The sequence below is a fragment of the Nicotiana tabacum genome, chromosome 4, assembly GCF_000715075.1.
Source record: "Nicotiana tabacum cultivar K326 chromosome 4, ASM71507v2, whole genome shotgun sequence".
NCBI classification, from domain to species: Eukaryota; Viridiplantae; Streptophyta; class Magnoliopsida; order Solanales; family Solanaceae; genus Nicotiana; species Nicotiana tabacum.
In genome coordinates, this window is record NC_134083.1 from 77,855,239 (window position 1) to 77,874,419 (window position 19,181).

At 38.8% G+C, this 19,181-nt stretch overlaps 1 protein-coding gene across 1 annotated transcript; it reads left to right on the forward strand.

The window, feature by feature from the left end:
* Positions 1 to 8,850: 8,850 nt before the first annotated feature.
* LOC107765756 (putative F-box protein At1g65740) lies at positions 8,851 to 10,207 on the forward strand. Its single transcript, XM_016584442.2, has one exon. It carries the CDS (start codon positions 8,952 to 8,954, stop codon positions 10,137 to 10,139), a length of 1,188 nt encoding a protein of 395 aa, XP_016439928.2. The 5' UTR covers positions 8,851 to 8,951; the 3' UTR covers positions 10,140 to 10,207.
* The last annotated feature ends 8,974 nt before the right edge of the window (positions 10,208 to 19,181 follow it).

The window sequence follows — 19,181 nt, forward strand, 5'->3', positions numbered from 1 at the left end:
ACCGTGACCTTATTAAGTGCTCGGTAGTCTATGCACAAGCGTAGTGATCCATCCTTCTTCTTCTGGAACAATACTGGTGCGCCGAAAGGTGCCTTTGATGGGTGAATGTGACCAGCATCTAGCAGCTCTTTCAATTGTTTCCTAAGCTCCTCTAGCTCGGGCGGTGCCATACGATATGGGAAAAATGCGGGTGGCTTAGCCCCTGGCTCCAACTCAATCTTGTGATCCACCTCTCGCCTAGGCGGCAAGTGCTTAGGCAACTCCTCAGGCATGACATCTTTGTTTTCCTCAAGCAACTTCTCTATGCAAGGTGGTAGTGTCTCTTGAAAACTCTTGTCTTCCTCCAGACTTGCGATGGTTGCCACGAACATCGGCTCCCCCTTCTTGATCCCCTTGACAACCTGCATAGCAGAGAGTTGTGCTTGGCTCTGTCCGTGTGGCATAGACACTGTAGGTACCACGCAAGCTCCTTCTTGCTCCATAACCAAGAGATGTTGGAGGTAGGGATCGATCAAAGTATGACAATGTCTAAAGAACTCTTGTCCCAATATGATATCAAAGATATCCATAGCGGTTACGGTAAAGTTTGTCATACCTTTCCAAGTTCCCAATTTGACACCAACTCTATTAGCTACCCCACGAGCATTTTGTACCTCGGCATTCACGGTCTTGACGCGGGAGTTGGTTGGAGCAAGCTTCAATTCTAGTCTTTTTGTGGTAGCCTCAGTCACAAAATTATGAGTTGCTCCAGTATCCACCATTGCACGAGCAGGCTTGTTGTTGATGGTGAGATCCATGTACTGGTTTCCATTCTCGGTAGGTTAGATAGATTGCTTTGTGACAGCACCGCATAATCCGATCATACCTAACTGTGCGGTTCCCGAACTCTCTCCTTGCGGCTGCTCCTTTCGTTCACGGACCATGGCGCTAAGGCTCTTTAGGTCGGGACAATTCCTGAAGCTGTGCGGCCCTTCGCATATGTAACATCCCTTCTTCTCGGCCTGCGCCTTCTTCTCGGCGTAGCCCTGACAGCCACTTAGCTTTTTGGAATCTTGAGTCTTGTAGTATTGTTGTTGTATCTCCTTGCCTTTGCCACGGTCTCCCCCAACTTTGACATTGTTAAACTTTGATTATTTGACTTTCCCTTTGTCATGCTTGTCATGCCTGAAATCCATCAATGATTCGGCCTCCACTATGGCTTGGTCTATATTTGCGACTTACCGGCATTGTAACTCCTGCTTAGCCCAATTTTGCAACCCGTCCATGAAGTGGAACAACAAGTCATCATTGGTCAGGTTGGGGATTTGAAGCATAAGGGTAGTGAACTCCCTGACATAGACACGTATGCTCCCTGTTTGCTTCAACTCCCTAAGTTTGTGCCTTGCCTCGTACAAGACATTGTTTGGAAAGAACTGACGCTTGAACTTGGCTTTGAACTGATCCCACATGCTAATAGTACATATACCTTTATCCACGTCGGCCATCTTCCTTCTCCACCATAGCATGGCAGTCTCTGAGAGGTACAACACCGCCGTGTTGATCATGGCCTCGTCGTCCTTCACTTTGCCGTGCTTGAAGTAGTTCTCCAAGTGCCAAAGGAAGTTTTCCACTTCTTGCGTATCACGAACACCTTTGAACACCGGGGGTTTGGGAGCCTCGATCTTGGCCTCCCTCGTCACCACAACATTGCTGGCTGCCTCGGTCACGCCAGCACTAACATGTTCCTCGAGTGACTCTATCTTTGCCTTCATAGCATCGATAGTACTCAAAGCCTCCATGAGTCTGCACTCTAAGGCAGTGATAGTTTGCCTTAGTTCCATCTCGGTCTGTGTACGTCCCTCCAAGTCATTTCGGATGCTCTCAATCTCTTCAAGAGTGTGCCCCTCAAGAACGCCAAGGGTGCCTTCCACCTTCCCCAAGCGTTGGCCAAAGATCTCCACGGTGTCCATCCCTACGTTCATCTTCATCACCCATTCTTTACCGAGCGAGACGTCCTCAGGCAGGACCTCCACTTCATCCTCGCTTGCCTCAGTGGCAGATGGTTCTTGGGATGTAAGCCCTTCATTTGACACAACCTCGGGTGGCATCTCCTGGCCCTTGTTGGTGGCATTTCTCTTTTTATTACGGCCGCTCTTGCCAGCAGCATCCTGGATTACGTTGGCTTGGGTGTTGGCAGCATTAATTTCTCCGTCGTTCGCCATTCCCTTAGTCGCAACCTTTGCTCTGATACCACGTTGTCACGTCCTTAGTCGTTAACTAAGTACACGTGCGGCACTTGACAATTTTCTCACGTTCTTGGTATGCCAAGTCAGCCTTTCTACACTCAAGATCGCTAAGAGAATGGTAGAAAGAACATAAGAGAATTGTTAAAGGAAGTTTTGTATTAAAGAGAATTTGAATTGTTTGCTTGATGAATTACAAATGAATGGCCTCCTTTATATACTAGTCTCCTAGGGGATAGTGTGCAAATATTAATTGTTACACAAGTCCTTAATATTTACAAGATAAGGGCTTTCTCTAGAATTCTCTACAAGCCTAGAAGATTCCAAGGACTTTCCTAGCAAATCCATAAACATCTAGTATCTTCCAAAGGAAATGTCTATACTTCTCTAGAATCCTCTCACAAATGCAAGCATTACTCCTATGTAAGCTTCCATATGGCATTAATGTATTGTCACGTCCTTAGTAATTAACTAAATACACGTGCGGCACTTGACAATTTGCTCACGTTCTTGTTATGCCAAGTCAGCCTTACTACACTCAAGATCGCTAAGAGAATGGTAGAAAGAACACAAGAAAATTGTTAATGGAAGCTTTGTATTAGAGAGAACTTGAATTGTTTGCTTGAACTCGGCTTTGAACTGATCCCACGTGCTAATAGTACATATACCTTTATCCACGTCGGCCATCTTCCTTCTCCACCATAGCATGGCAGTCTCTGAGAGGTACAACACCGCAGTGTTGATCATGGCCTCGTCGTCCTTCACTTTTCCGTGCTTGAAGTAGTTCTCCAAGTGCTAAAGGAAGTTTTCCACTTCTTGCGCATCACGAACACCTTTGAACACCGGGGGTTTGGGAGCCTCGATCTTGGCCTCCCTCGTCACCACAACATTGCTAGCTGCCTCGGTCACGCCAGCACTAACATGCTCCTCGAGTGACTCTATCTTTGCCTTCATAGCATCGATAGTACTCAAAGCCTCCATGAGTCTGCACTCTAAGGCAGTGATAGTTTGCCTTAGTTCCATCTCAGTCTATGTACATCCCTCCAAGTCATTTCGGATGCTCTCAATCTCTTCAAGAGTGTGCCCCTCAAGAACACTAAAGGTGCCTTCCACCTTCCCCAAGCGTTGGCCAAAGATCTCCACGGCGTCCATCCCCGCGTTCATCTTCATCACCCACTCTTTACCGAGTGAGACGTCCTCAGGCAGGACCTCTACTTCATCCTCGCTCGCCTCAGTGGCAGATGGTTCTTAGGATGTAAGCCCTTCGTTTGACACAACCTCGGGTGGCACCTCCTGGCCCTTGTTGGTGGCATTTCTCTTTTTGTTACGGCCGCTCTTGCCAGCAGCATCCTGGATGACGTTGGCTTGAGTGTTGGTAGCATTAATTTCTTCGTCGTTCGCCATTCCCTTAGTCGCAACCTTTGCTCTGATACCACGTTGTCACGTCCTTAGTAATTAACTAAGTACGCGTGCAGCACTTGACAATTTACTCACGTTCTTGTTATGCCAAGTCAGCCTTACTACACTCAAGATCGCTAAAAGAATGGTAGAAAGAACACAAGAGAATTGTTAATGGAAGCTTTGTATTAGAGAGAACTTGAATTGTTTGCTTGATGAATTACAAATGAATGGCCTCCTTTATATACTAGTCTCCTAGGGGCTAGTGTGCAAATATTAATTGTTACACAAGTCCTTAATATTTACAAGATAAGGGCTTTCTCTAGAATTTTCTACAAGCCTAGAAGATTCCAAGGACTTTCCTAGCAAATCCATAAACATCTAGGATCTTCCAAAGGAAATGTCCATACTTCTCTCGAATCTTCTCACAAATGCAAGCATTCCTCCTATGTAAGCTTCCACATGGAATTAATATATGCCAAATGGTGCTTATGTGGCATGATGACATGGCGAGTCATCACACCAGGCTTGCTGGATTGTAGAATCAGCCTTAGTAATAACAAGAGTACCATCAATAAATCCCAGCTTGTTCTTTGCAGGCAAAGCAATGATGACTGCCCTTCTCCAACCCCCATATCCTTTTCCATCAAAGGTTGAGGACACAAAGTTCATCCCTGGATAGTCAGAAGGATGAAGGAAGTAAGGGTGAGTAGAGTCAATCACTCCTGCAGCAATGGTGACTGCAAGTGCATGAACATTGGTGGTTGTAGTACCAGAAGCTAACGTATCAACCGATTGTGGTGAAAAACTCATAACAGACAAGCTTAGGAGAAGAAGGAAAGTTGATTTATGAGTGAGAAAGGAGAAATGAGAGCAGAATCAAACCTGCTCTGATACCATAAAAGAATAAAAATGATTTGAAGAAATTTCTTCCTTTTTGTATTATGTAAATCTGTGTATTACTGTTGTATATTACTAGGATTTTATACAAATATGAATGTATCTAGGGTTGCATACTATGTTGCCAAGTGGCAATGTCCTATTAGCTAGTACAAAATTATACATAAAATAAATACATGAATGAGGCAAATAATTAAATACAGAGCTACCATGTGTTGTGCACTGTGTGAATAATAGAGCTGAAAAATGCAAACCCATAAGTTGGCTGGGGCAAGCAGTCAAGCAGGCCCAATGCATTCTGCATTGATGGCCCAATAAACATGCCCATAACTGATGGCCTCATATGTGTGTGTGTTCGGATATGATAAATCAGATCTTAATCAGACCTTTCATCTTCTCAAATACCCCCCCTTTCATCTTCTTTCATCTTCTTCGACTCCAACACCCCCTTCAAGAGTTACGTACAACACTGTGCAAATAAGGGTAAATACTTACACACCGACGTAATGATAGTGGCTACAGATATTTAGATACGCAAGTTCACCTTCTAAACCTAAGAGATAAAATGACCTTAGATTGTACATTTTAAGGACAAAAACTGGCATGTCGAAACTTGGGCACAAATGAAAACGACAAACTTGGGCACAAATGAAAACGACAAACTGCACCAACCCGATAATCCGAGTCAAATCGAGAAAAAAAATTCGACTATGGTTTGGTTTGATTTGGTTTGGTGTTGGAAAAAAAAAACCCCGACCATATTTGGTTTGGTTCGGTTTTAACTAAAAAAAGTCAAACTGAAACCAAACCAACCCGACATTATATGTATAGAAGCTTTAAATATATTTAATACATAAAAATATTTATGGTAGTGTAGTTTATAAATATTTCTTAAGCTTTTTCATAGTTTTATCTTTTAACGTATTATTTCAAGTTTGGGCTTATAATTTTTAGATGATCCAATAAGTTTTATAGTCCATAAATGTTAGTAACTCAAATAAATCCTAAACCAAAATCAAATCAATACTAATGCTAATAAAAGACATTCAATTCAATTGTACTATGAATGAAAATAGTGTTAGATATCTATTTTTTACTTTTTTCATGGTTTATATAAAATGTATAACTTATTTTTCTTTCAGTGGTTAGTCATGTAAATAATAGTACTTATTAGTCATAATTTTAAATTATGTTTGTTTTCATTATGTTTTATTAATAATATTTATTTTTTACGATTTTATTATCTTTATTATTGAATATTTTAGTACAATGTCATGACTTGTCATATTTATGTTATTTTATTGAAAAACGCCTTATATAGTTCTGTCTTACTAGGATTAAAAAAATATTTGGAGCACAAATTTTATGTTTTGTGCTATGAAGACTTTATGAAAAAAACTGAAAAAACCCGAAAACCCGAAAAATCCGAGATTAAAAAACTCGACTTTTATTGGTTTGGTTTGGTATTTAGATTTAATAACCCGATACAATTGGTTTGGTTTGGTAATTAGAAAATTCGAACCAACCCGACCCATGTACACCCTTACTTGCAGCTATAAAATAATTGCTTATGAAAATAAATTTTTTTTAAAAGCATGGTTTATATGGCAATTTGGGTTTTCTTGGGAATTGTAACTTTTTTATATTTCTATGTATGTACGGTGCACGTATGTTCCTGTCAATGATTATAAAACTTATATTAAAATGATAAATTATTTAAGTTTGTTGTTTTATTTTTCTCGATTTAAAGGATCAAAAGACCTAGGTTCTTCTTTCCTTGGACACTAATTTCATTCATATTAGGAATACATTTGTTTGAGTTTTGATATAGAAATATAAATATATAAAAAGTTTTATACATAACTAATCGAATTCATTGTTTACCTTTTTAGTTAGTATATATTAATTATACATTGATTACAAACAGTTATATATATTATGATTAATTATTGTATTTTTAATTTAAACAGAAGAGTAGACAACTATTTAGATTAATTCTTTTAAAAGTCCAAAAGTTACATCTGAATTTAAACTTCATATAAATATGAATTGTCTTGGGAATTAACGTCTGAGTGGGACTACGTTTTAGTGCCTTCCGTAGATGGGAGATTAGAGACCTAACTGGATTGGAATGAAATACAAATAACACATCACGTTTCTGTGTTCGCCCTTCACCCAAACTATCTAAAACTAAAGTAGATAAATTCTAGGACTCTAGATTTACAAAAGTACAAAACGTGGACTCCAAAAATTTGACTCTACCTGTTATTTCATGCCATATTTTATCTATCTTTATTTTTCAGTAAATCCTTACAAAAAATTCTCTTGATTTTTAATACGTAATGTTTTCCTAAAATAGACAATAAAAGTCATTTGAAAAAAGATGTTCATTCAGTCATTCATGAGTTGGTCATATTGCTTTCAAAAATTAAAATTAACAAGAGTTTTGTTACAATGCGAAACGGACAGAGAAGGAAATGTATTTCTGTTTGTTTATTCTTTCACCTTTCCTTCATATTTCTTTTCTGAATCAAGCGATTTCTAATTTCTTTGCATTTTACGTTTGCGGTCGTGTTAAAAATTTGAGTCTCACTTTTTTATCCGGTGTAATTGTCCAATTAGGATTTGAGTCTCGCTTTATTTATCCAGTGTAATTGCCATATTACGGGGACATTGGATTTCATATTCAATTATGAATTTAAAAAATTTCATTATTAGTTGAATTTAACGTCACAATAGTAAAGACAAATTAATTACATAAGTTTTACTTTTGTTACCTGTGTGTTTAATCCAAGTAGAATTAGTATGATAATAGAATTTTATATTCAATAATGAATTTAAAGAAAATCTATTATTAAGTGACTTCAAAGTCCTAATATTAGACATTTCTAAAAAGTAAAAAAATTTCTAACACGGGATTATAACTTCTTTGTCAGAGCACAATTGGTCTGTTGCTAAGAGAAAACATAAAAAAACTCATTTAAAAAAAAAATCAGACGAAAAAGCTTGCGAACTTGTTGAAACAAAACTCTAAAGGCATATCTTCCAGTGAAAGATCAAATAGCCCAAAAAAGCAAAGCAAATTATAAAAGAAATCAAGGTAACTTGTTATCTTATGCTTGAAAAAAGAGATATCTCGTGGATATATCTTATGCTTGAAAAAAGAAATCAAGGTAACTTGTTATCAACCAAATATACTTCGACAAAATTGGTTTTCCTCTTAAGTTTTGGTTATTGTAAAGCTAAAGCTTTGTCCAGAGCTAAATCGTAGATCACGACCTAAGAAACGTTTTTAATTCATAAAATCTTGTCAAACGATGCTCATCAGTACTAACAAAGAGAAAACAAACTCAAGATGCAGCGCTAACAATTCATCCAAAAAAATCAAGAACTCAAAGTTATCGTTGGGTATCAATACATAAAAAAAATTACTAAAAATAAAGCAAAATTCTTGGGTAAGATAGTGTTTTACGCTTACAAAAAGGATTGAAAGTGGTAGAGAAGAAATTGACGATATGGGATATGCGAGAACAGAAAAAGCGGCTAATATTGATTTTTTTTTTTTTTTGGTTAGTGTCAATTAAGAACCGCAATATCACCGTTAATTTGGCTTCTTCTCAAGTGAGGGCAAATTTTCGTAACATTTGCCATGACATAATATCCACTATAACAAAATTTGTGAATCATGATATTTGTCATGACATAATATCCACTATTAGGCCAATGATTTCTTGCTATAAATAGATGAGTTTCTCCTCATTTGTAAACACACAAATTCAAGAGTTTTTCACTCTTGTCTTTCTTTCTCCTCCTTTATTTCATTATAGAGTATTTTGTAAGAGAATGGGTGTTGGAAAACACTTGTGTGAACCCTTTCTTTGGAGTGATCTTATGAGGTTATTCTCTTGGGATATTTGGGACTAATTAGAGTATTTACTCTAATTTTGTACTCTCTTTTGTACTCTTGTTGGTATAGTAAAATTGCTCCTCTGCTTGTGGACGTAGGTCACCTTGACCGAACCGCGTTAAATTTGTGTCTTCGGCTAAATTCCGCACTACCCGGTAACCCGATCCTAACAAAAACTCTAGTTCTCGTTAAGAATATATTTAAAATTACCAAACTCCTAAATTTGGGGAAGAACTTTGAATATTATTGAGTTACCTAACAAACTCCTAAATTTGAGGAAGGACTTTGAATATTACAATTTAATCCAACATAGTTGAAGATTAATTTAGTTTTTAAAGGATATTTTTGTACATCTAAATTATAGATAGATAGATAGAGAGATATGGATGTATATAATTAAATAACCAATAAATTCACCACAAACGAACGTGTAGGAGTAAGTAACTATTTCGGAAAGCAGTGGCAAATTGGATTCTGAATGTACAGGGCAGGTAGGCGTGTGCATCCTTAACTTTGATACGCTAATGGCGCAAATTCAACAAGATCTGCTGGTTGATTGGTCCGAACTTCAACATGATCTGCTTGTCTTGATAGCTAGACGTCTAAATTTGATTGAAGACTATCTAAGTTTTGGCACTGTTTGCAAATCCTGGCACGTTGTTGTTGTGGCTACAAAATGCAATTTTAATAGTGATCTACCTAGAGTTCCATGGCTGATGTTAGCCGAAGAAGATCAGGAGGATGACAAAAGTTGCTGTCGAAAATTCTTCAGCCTCTATAACAGCATGATTTTGAAGAAGAGGATTCCGAAAGCCACTGGAAAACGATGTATAGAGTCTATGGGATGGCTTATCACAGTCGGAGAAGATGACGGTGAAATTAGTCTGCTACATCCTTTCTCTGGTGTTGAGATCGAATTGCCGCATCAAAAAGATTATCATGACCACCACTGGATGAGGACCTCTATACGCAAGGCAGTTTTGTCAGCTAGTCCTTCTCATACATCCGATTACCTTCTCATGGTTATTGATGTGAAGTTCCTTAGATTTTGGAGATCGGGAGATTTGAGATGGACCAATATTAACTGGGAAGAAGGGGCTCACTTTCCATATTCTGATATTGTGTATTTTAAGGGCCACTTTTATGCACTCGATTTTACAGGCCGCATCGTAGTTTGTGATGTTACTGGCCCTGAACCGATTAAAAGTCATGTTGTAGCGCAGCTACCATTCTATCTTGGACAAATTAGAGGTCAGACATACATCCTAGAATCACTAGGATCATTATTTGTAGTTGTGCGAAATGGTTGTCAACTAAGACTCCCCAAAGATGATTTTGATAGGATACCACTGACCTTCATCCAACAAGTTGAGAATGAGGAATACCTAACCTATGGGACACTAGAATTTATAGTTTACCGGGTTGATTTAGCTGCTGGCCAAGGGACCCAAACCAGGGAGTTGGGGGGGACAGCTTTTTTTCTGGGTGCTAGTGCTTCTCTTTCTGTCCAAGCTTCTCAATTTCCAGGAATTAAGCCCAATCATATTTATTTTACTGACGATTTTTTAGAATCATACATCTTCTATGAAGAAGGAGGCGGCCTCGACATGGGGGTCTTCAACTTAGCAGATGGCAGTATCCAGCCTCATTATGAGGGTGTTTCCCTTAGTCGTTTTTGTCCTCCAATTTGGGTCACACCAACTCTCTCTTGATCTTTATTTACTCTATTTGTCGTTGCTTTTTATTTTTTGGCTGATTGACTTATTAAGTTATTTTTTTGTTATGCTATATGTTATTGTTTTGCAATAAAAGTCTGATTGTTTCTTTTTAACAATTACAATCTGACTGAATTGATTGAAGTATCTTTATACTCCCGTTAGTTGTTATACTTTCTTTCTTCCAAGTATGTTGTGTTGGAAAGCGCCCGATCAGTAGTGACCTTATTCTCAAACGTCTTACTGGAACTGTTCAAGATCTAATAGTATTGAAATGCAGTCGCCTTTGCCATTGATATACTAACTGAAAATACAGAAGTAGGTGATGTGACCATCTTCTATTTTTGGGTATAAGATGCTTCTATAACTCTTCTTCAATACAATGTAAAATGAACTGCACACAGAAATAAAATATATATGGACATCCTTGAAGAGAGTGATTTTGCTGGTAGTGTATAGTTGTTAGTATCTCTTCTTAGAACAGTAGAAGCAACAAATGAGGACGCTTTATTTTATGCATCCTCCGCATCTTCTTCTTGAAATCATCCTTTGAAATTACCCAACAGTTAATCCTAGTGACTGATGTTACAACAACTTTGACCTTGTAAGCACTTGCATGTCTTCTTGCGGATCCAGGGTTTAAATCCTATGGGTTCAATTTTAAAGTTTTTAACATTGAACCCATTATATTTTTAAAGTTATGGGTTCATATCTACTATTTTTGGAATTTTAATGAATTTTTACATACAAGTTTTTAATCCGCGTCAAAAGTTATGAGTTCAGTTGAACTCGTACATTGTATACTACATCCGCCTAATTTACCTGGAGCTTAAAGTAAATACTTGAAGCTCAGTCTAGGACTTGAAAACAGTTGATAAGACCATTGAGCTTAAAAGGCAATCCGGTGCACAAGGTATTCCACGTTCACGCAGGATCCAAGAAAAGAGCCGCACCTAAGGGGGTGTGATGCAAATAGCCGGTCCTAATGCAAGCATTAGTAACTGCTTTCACCGTTTGAACCCGTGACCTACATATCATACAGAGATGAACATGTGACTTAGCGCTTTCCAGAGAGGTTATTGAATACTATGACATGTCTCACTAGCTATTTCTTTGGAGTTTGGAGCACCACTGCTCTTTTCTTGTTCCTCTTAGAAAGCATTTATGCAAATAGAAGTATGTTAATCAGCCCAAGAATAGCATAAGACAAGATAGATAAGAAATAAGATTCTAAGGCCATCTCCGACCCTTATTTTCTCCTTCAAAATGGAGTTGGTCCATCTATTACTCTTTTTTTTTTACTACAAAAAATATATTCTATTTTATATTCTTCTCTCTCTTCAATATTATATTATTATATTTTATTTAAATTTTATTTTCTTATTTCTATTAAAGAAATTCTTTTTTACATATTCATCACATAAAATTTAATATAAAATTATTTTATACCATAAATTTTTAAATAATATAATTTGCAAGTAAATATTATAGATTATATATATATATATATATATTAACGGATAATTCAAATAAAAGTGAAATCATCGAGATACAAGATAATTAAATACATATTACATTATGGTAAAATTCATATTAAATATTACATAAATATTCAACTTACACCTCTAGTATGCTCCCATAAATGATCTATTAATGTATTATGAAGTGCAAAATGAGCATCTTTATCCTTAATATTTTTTGTGTCGAGCTAAATATTGCTCAAATCGGTGATTTTTATCTACTACTATTTTTACCGTTAGAGGTGGACATTCCCAATCATCTTGAATTGGTGCATTAAGATCACATTCATCCTCTATTATCATGTTGTGCAGTATAATACATGTAGTTATTATATCATGTAACACTTCTTTTCTCCAAAAATGTGATGGTCCTGCAACAATTGCGAAACGAGCTTTCAAAACTCCGAATGAACGTTTAACATCTTTTCGACATGATTTTATAATTGCACCATTCATTTTTTGAGATGATTATATATTTTTTGTACAATTATAACTTATAATAAAATTAACTTATAATTTTACATAAAAATAATAAATGCACTGAAATTAATTTATCAAAATTATACGTCAAAGTTAAGATATAAAATTAATACTATAAAGATATTACATAAACATAATTAGGTATATATAAAGAGATAAATTAAATGAGTTAAATAATAAAAATAATAATAAAATAAGGATGAAGAGTAATGGATGAGATGAATAGTGTCGCTCCACGTACCCATATTGGAGGCAAAAATGAGGGAACATTGGAGCCCATTATGGCAAAAATTGCTTGGAGATTTCTAAGAAACAAGAGGAGGAGATGCAACAGTGGCCGTGTTCTTGCCAGTAAGGGTTGTCGAATTCTACAAAGATGGGAGAAATCAAATTTAGCATCTGCCACTTGGCTGGTGTTTTAGTATCTGTACAACATTCCCCCTCCATCCCAAATTTCATCTGATATCAATCTAAAAGGAAACACGTCTACAAATTGTGAACCAAAATCCAAATTCTCTGCCAAATTGCTCCTTAAGTGCTCTATAACAGAAGAATCTTTTTTGATGGCACTGGACAGACATTTTAAAGCAGCCTTAAGACAGAAAGTCCTTATATGTAATAGTGATAGTGATATTAAAGGGCAGCCCGGTGCATTAAGATCCCGTTATACGCGGGGTCCTGGGAAGGCTGGACCATAAAGTTCTTACCCTGCATTTCTTCGAGAGGTTATTTTCACGGCTCGAACTTGTAACCTTCTGATCACATGGCATCTAACTTTACCAGTTACGCCAAAATTTCCTCCTCCAACGTAATAGTGATATAAAGACTCAACATTTCAAATGCATAATTAACAGTCACACCATTTGCTCCATTTCCAAGAAAGCAATTAGAATTTCCTTTCCTGTGTGTACTCTTTTGGCTGATAGAACAGCAGAACAAGAAGACCATTCATCTTCTAAGTGATCATATAGTGCAGATACACCATCCAAGTACTTCTCTATCATAATTTACACCTTATCCCAAAAAAAAGAAGTTATTACCTACAACTTGTGGGGAATTAGAAGCAAAATACCTGCTGTTTGTCCCATTCAGTATTCACATTATGAACCAGAATGGAAACCATGTAAACTATTTTTCTTTTGCGTGAATCCAGACGTGTGAAATGTTTTAACAGGAGAGCATGTCAACAGCAGTAGATTCATGCCTATATATGACATTAAAGAGTTTGTGTATATAGACCTTGATTAAGTGTAAAAAGAGTCTGTACATTTAAACAAAAGGGACTATAAATTTCTAGAGATAGCTTAAGGAAACACAGAGATATTGCTTATGAAGCAAATAAGCTAAGGAACTCAAAAAGAGTATAAATGTCATATACATCCTTCTCTCTTATACATTCTCCCTCTTTCTTCCCTTCCATTACCTGACTGCATCCTTAGATATGGCATCAGTCACTGTGAATAGGCAAAGGAAAAGGTGTTTCTGTATCTTCTACATCATTGAGGCACATAAGGCTGGGATCCTTCTTTTTTTTTTAGATTGATTTGTGTGAGGCACCCATTATTCGCAGGAGTCCAAACAAAAGATATTAATTCAAGGGGAGTTGTGCTCTTCCAAACTAGTTCATATTTTTGGTAAAGATTCTGCAGACACGAGGAATTTATGGCATGACTCAACGGTGAAGCTACTGATGATTATCGCACCCTATTCTAAACACGGGTATAAGATAAAGCGTGACATTGACAATTCCAAGGGTAAAATTTGGAGTCGTCACCTAAGAAGTTAATTAGGTGTGCTAGCACACTTATATTGTTACTAATTCGCGAGCTTAACCCCATAAGTCTGCCTCGCCTAAAAACCTAGGTAATGGTTCAAATTAAATTGAGCGGATGTATATGGTAAAATCGGTTCATATTAAATGCTCGAATGACAGAATGACACGTGGAACCGGGGGGGGGGAGGGGGGAGGGGAAGACGGAAGATGAAGCGAGTAAAAATCAAGAACGAGGACAACAACTTCGGTTGTCACTGGGTAGGTTCCGAAGGGAACATTATCAACGAGAGCAAACAAATACTTGTCACCGGATGACAATCAATGAAGAATATTCCTCAGTATTAAATACGCAGCCGTTACACAGAATTTTGGCATTCATAACCTGCCGTTACATATTCATCAATGGCCCCCATTGTTGTCATTTAAGAGGGGCTTGATCCTAGAACCTTGTTCCCTAGATAGCTATAAATAGTGATTTCAACAACCATTGTAAGATACAAAATTTCTGACAAACTTATGCGACACACTATTTTCAAGCTAAAGAATATTTTATTTTCTGTCTAACGTTATTCTTATCGCTACCTTCGGAAGCCTAACTCTCTGAATCAAGGTATCTGCTATTTATCTTGATTTCAACGCTAATTTTTTATTTTATTTAATTCATTTATCATTTTTGGGATCAAATTGATTCGCTTGTCCATAAACCACACTATAAATTTCAATTCTACCATTTTACGGGTAAATAGTTTGACGCCCACCGTGGGGCTTAGACAGTTGCGTAATTGGATTGATCCTTGCATCTATTACTAACATGTTTGATTCTTTGTTTCATAGCAAAGATCGAAAAAAATGGCAGCTAATGATGTCAACATCACACACAACGTTGAGATACAAGAGAATCTGCCTCAACATGAGGATCGATCAGTGACACCCACAACGAGGAGGATGTACCAACTCCATTCCATGGCGGGCATTCTCCCCGACATGTGCGGGAAGAAACTCCTGATGACGCTGAGGACGAGCACGTTGCGGAAACAGTAAGGATCTCGAGGGAGCAACAAAAGTCCATCATGGGCCATCTCTCAAGGCAAGACAAGGCCATGACGGAACTAAAGTAGGCATTGTCAGGTGCCTATAATAATACGATTGGAAGAGGCCATGTTCCTCCTGGCACTCCCGCAAACCAAACAGCTCAAAGGGTTGATAACAACACCCCAAGGGGAGAAGTTGGCTTCAACAGAGCTGGGGGGATTGGCAACAGATCCGGTAACAACAACAACAATGATCCCTTCCAGACAAAATTCATGATATTCATGAGGGAAATGAATGAGCAGATTGAGAACGCGAAAGAGTTCCATGCCCGAGTGGACCAAATTCTGGGCGCCACCAGTATTGAAAGGTCCGGACTCGAAGAAGTACACACAATTGCCGTTTAAACTGAGCACAACACCAAAATTGATTCCGAAACGGTTCAAAATGCCGGACATACCGAAGTATGATGTGATTTCGGACCCTCAGGAGCACATCACAACTTATATAATGGTGATGAAAGGAAACGACTTGGATCAACATGCAATTGAGTCTGTCCTGTTGAAGAAATTCGGAGAAACCTTCACAAGGGGGACCTTGACATGGTATTCATTCCTACCTGAGCATTCGATCGATTCCTTTAGAAATGCTCACAAATTCTTTTATCAAGGCCCATGCCGGGGCCTGGAAGGTCTAGGCCCGGAAGGTGGACATATTCAGAATTTTACAAGGAGAGTCCGAATTGCTATGCGAGTTCGTGATCAGGTTCTAGAAAGAAAGGATGTTATTACCGGTCGTGCCAGATGAATATGCAGCTTAGGAATTTACTAACGGGTTGAACCCGAGGAGCTCCGATGCTTCCCGAAAGCTAGAAGAATGCTTAATCGAGTTCCAAGCAACCACATGGGCGGATGTCCATAACCACTATGAATTAAAGATAAGGATAGAAGATGATCAGCTCGGGTGCCCGGCATCAAACAAAAATCGGTATCGAGAAAAGAACAGGGATAAATCAAAAGAAGACTTTGATACAGATCTGCGGTCTTCTAAGGGTCATTTCTTGCCCTACGAGAGGGCTGAAAGGAGCAATAGCAAGGGATTCCGGTCGGTGGATAGGGTCGCCCTGATAACATTATTGACCACGGCCAACACAACAGGTCGTTGCAGGACAAAGAGGTATCGAGTTACCGAGATTCCATTTATCCCAGACTGTTCGAATAAAATTTCAATGTCAGCGTGGTGGAACTGGTATCAGTGATGAGGAACATCAAGGAAGAGCGGTTCCCGAGGCCGATGAGATCTGATCCTAGCCAGAGAGATCCTAATTTATGGTGCGAATATCATGTGACTAATAGCTACCAAACTGGAGACTGCTGACATCTGCACGAGGAGGTGGCAACACTGTTAAAGAACGTCCATCTCAGGGAATTTTTAAGCAATCGAGCTAAGAACAATTACTACCGTATCTGAGATAACGCAGAGCCCTTGAAGATAGGGGAAGACCCTCCTCGATTAACTATCAACATGCTTTTCGGGGAGAAACGAGATCAACAGTGTAACCTTCTCCGCAGCAAAAAAGACAAAGATGTTGGTGACTCATAGCAAGAGACTCCGAGAAGTCGCCGAAGACGACATCACCTTCACAGAAAAAGACGTCGATGGACTCCTTTTGCCGTATAACGATGCCCTGGTAATTTCTCTTAACATTCTAGATTTTAAAATTAAACGTGTTCTGGTGGACCTAGCAAGTTCAGCCAACATCATTTAATGGAGAGTGCTAGAACAAGCCAAGCTTATCAAAAGCATCATTCCGGCAACAAAGCTCCTTGCCGGTTTCAACTTAGCAAGTGTAACGACCCTAGGAGAGGTCTTGCTGCCCCGAACGCCGAAGGGGTCATGAAGACTACCTTATTTGAAGTGGTGGACGACGATATGGGCTATAACATAATTCTCGGTAGACCATGGCTACATGAGATGAAAGTCGTGCCATCAAGATACCATCAAATGCTGAAATTCCCGACCTTAGAGGGAATCAAACAAATAAGAGGGGATCAACTGGCGGTAAGGGAAATGAACACGGTATTGGGTACCAGCAGTAAAAGGAAGGAACCCAACACATGGCAATTATAGGAACCAACGCATGCTCCCGAGCCAAGTGAAGATAACAAAGGGGAAGAGTCGTCGAAACCCCACTAGGTACCAAGGTATTTTCAGGTACCGAAAGAGACAAACGCGACCAAATCCACAACAGAAGAACTTGAACAAGTGGCCTGGTACGAAAAATTCCTGGAGAGAAAATTTCACTTGGGGACAGGCCTCAACCCCGAGCTCAGGCCATGATTTATTGATTTTCCTAAAATTAATATTGATTGTTTCGCATGGTCGCACACAGATATGCCAGGTATCCCAGTAAAGATGGTCGTGCACAAGTTAATCCTAGACCCAAGTATCCCACCGATAAGGTAGAAAAGGCACCCGATAGGCGAGGTTAGAAATAGGTTTGTCAAATAAAAGGTAACTCGACTACTTGGCATCGGTTCAATCATGGAGGTAAAGTATCCCCACTGGCTAGCTAATAAAGTTGTTGTCCCGAAAAAGAATAATAAATTCCGAATATGCATAGATTATAATAATTTGAATAAAGCGTGCCCGAAAGACTCGTTTCAATTGCCAAACATCGATCAAATCATCGATGCCATGGCCGGACACGAGTTAATGAGTATCCTTGATGCCTATTCCGGGTACAATCAAATTAAGATGAACCCGGTGGATCAGGAAAAAACTTTGTTCATTACGAACTTCGGCACATATTGTTACAATGTGATGCCTTTCGGGATCAAAAAAGCCGGAGCCACTTATTAGAGGCTCGCGAACAAGATGTTGGAAAACCAAATAGGTAAAATAATGGAAGTGTACATAGATGATATGTTGGTCAAGATTTTGAATGCCGGTGACCATTTAAAATACCTCCAGGAAACATTCGACGTCCTAAGGAAACACAACATGAAGTTCAACCCTGAAAAATGTGCATTCGGAGTTAGTTTCGATAAACTCTTGGGTTTTCTGGTGTCACAAAGAGGGATCAATGGCCGCTCTAAGCAGGTTCATTTTTCGGTCTTCGGATAAATGTCATCACTTCTTCTCACTTCTAAAGAAGAAGAAAAATTTCTAATGGACTCCGTAGCGCCAACACGCTCTAAAGACTTGAAACGGTATCTATCGAGCCCTCCGTTACTATCAAAACCGAAGGAAGGTGAATAATTTCTAATATACTTAGCGGTCTCGAAGGTAGCGGTAAGTGTTGTTCTAGTCCGAGAGGAAGAAGGTACGTAATATCCTTTATATTATATTTTAGCAAAATTTTGATAGGAGCAGAAACTGGTTATCCGTATCTCAAAAATTTGGCCTTAGCTCTCGTAGTCGCCTCTCGAAAGCTCAGACCTTATTTTCAATACCACCCCATAACTGTGGTAACAACCTTTCCCTTGCGGAATGTCCTTCACAAACTTGAGTTGCGGGGAGGCTGGCCAATTCGGCAGTCAAAATCAGTGAATTTGATATTGAATATAAGCCTATGACTGCGATCAAATCACAAGTTTTGGCCGACTTCGTGGCCGATTTCAGTCCTGGGCTACTGCCTTTGGCCAAAAAAGAATCGGTGATAGTGTTAGAGACGACATCAGGAGTTTTGACCTTGTTCACGGATGGAGCTTCCAATGTGAAAGGGTCCGGGCACGGGATGGTCTTAATCATACCCTCGAGAGAAATCTTGAGGCAAGCCATAAAAACTATTCCCTTGACTAATAATGAAGCCAAGTATGAAGCTTTGATTGTAGGACTTGAAATGACCCGGGGGCTAGACTCTGAGGTCATTGAAATCAAATATGATTCTGAACTAGTGGTAAATCAGGTATATGGGATCTTCGACACCAAAAAGGAGCGCATGCAGTATTATGTGGTTAAAGTTCAATCTTTTCTCGCATGGTTCATGGAATGGTCGATCACCCATATCCCGAGAGAAGAAAATGCAGAAGCAAATGCTTTGGCCAATTTAAGATCGTCCACAAAAATGAAGGGATCAAATTTCAGTACCGTCGTTCAGCTCATGCATTCAGTACTGAATATGAACGGTTATTATGAAGTAAATATAACCAACCTAGTTTGGGACTGGAGGAATGAGATCATCGACTACCTTGAGCATGACAAGCTTCCCGAAGACCCGAAGGCATCCCGAGC

Bases quoted from the DNA above. Each gene is read 5' to 3' on its own strand.
- LOC107765756 (XM_016584442.2), top strand. From the start codon at position 8,952: ATGGCGCAAATTCAACAAGATCTGCTGGTTGATTGGTCCGAACTTCAA.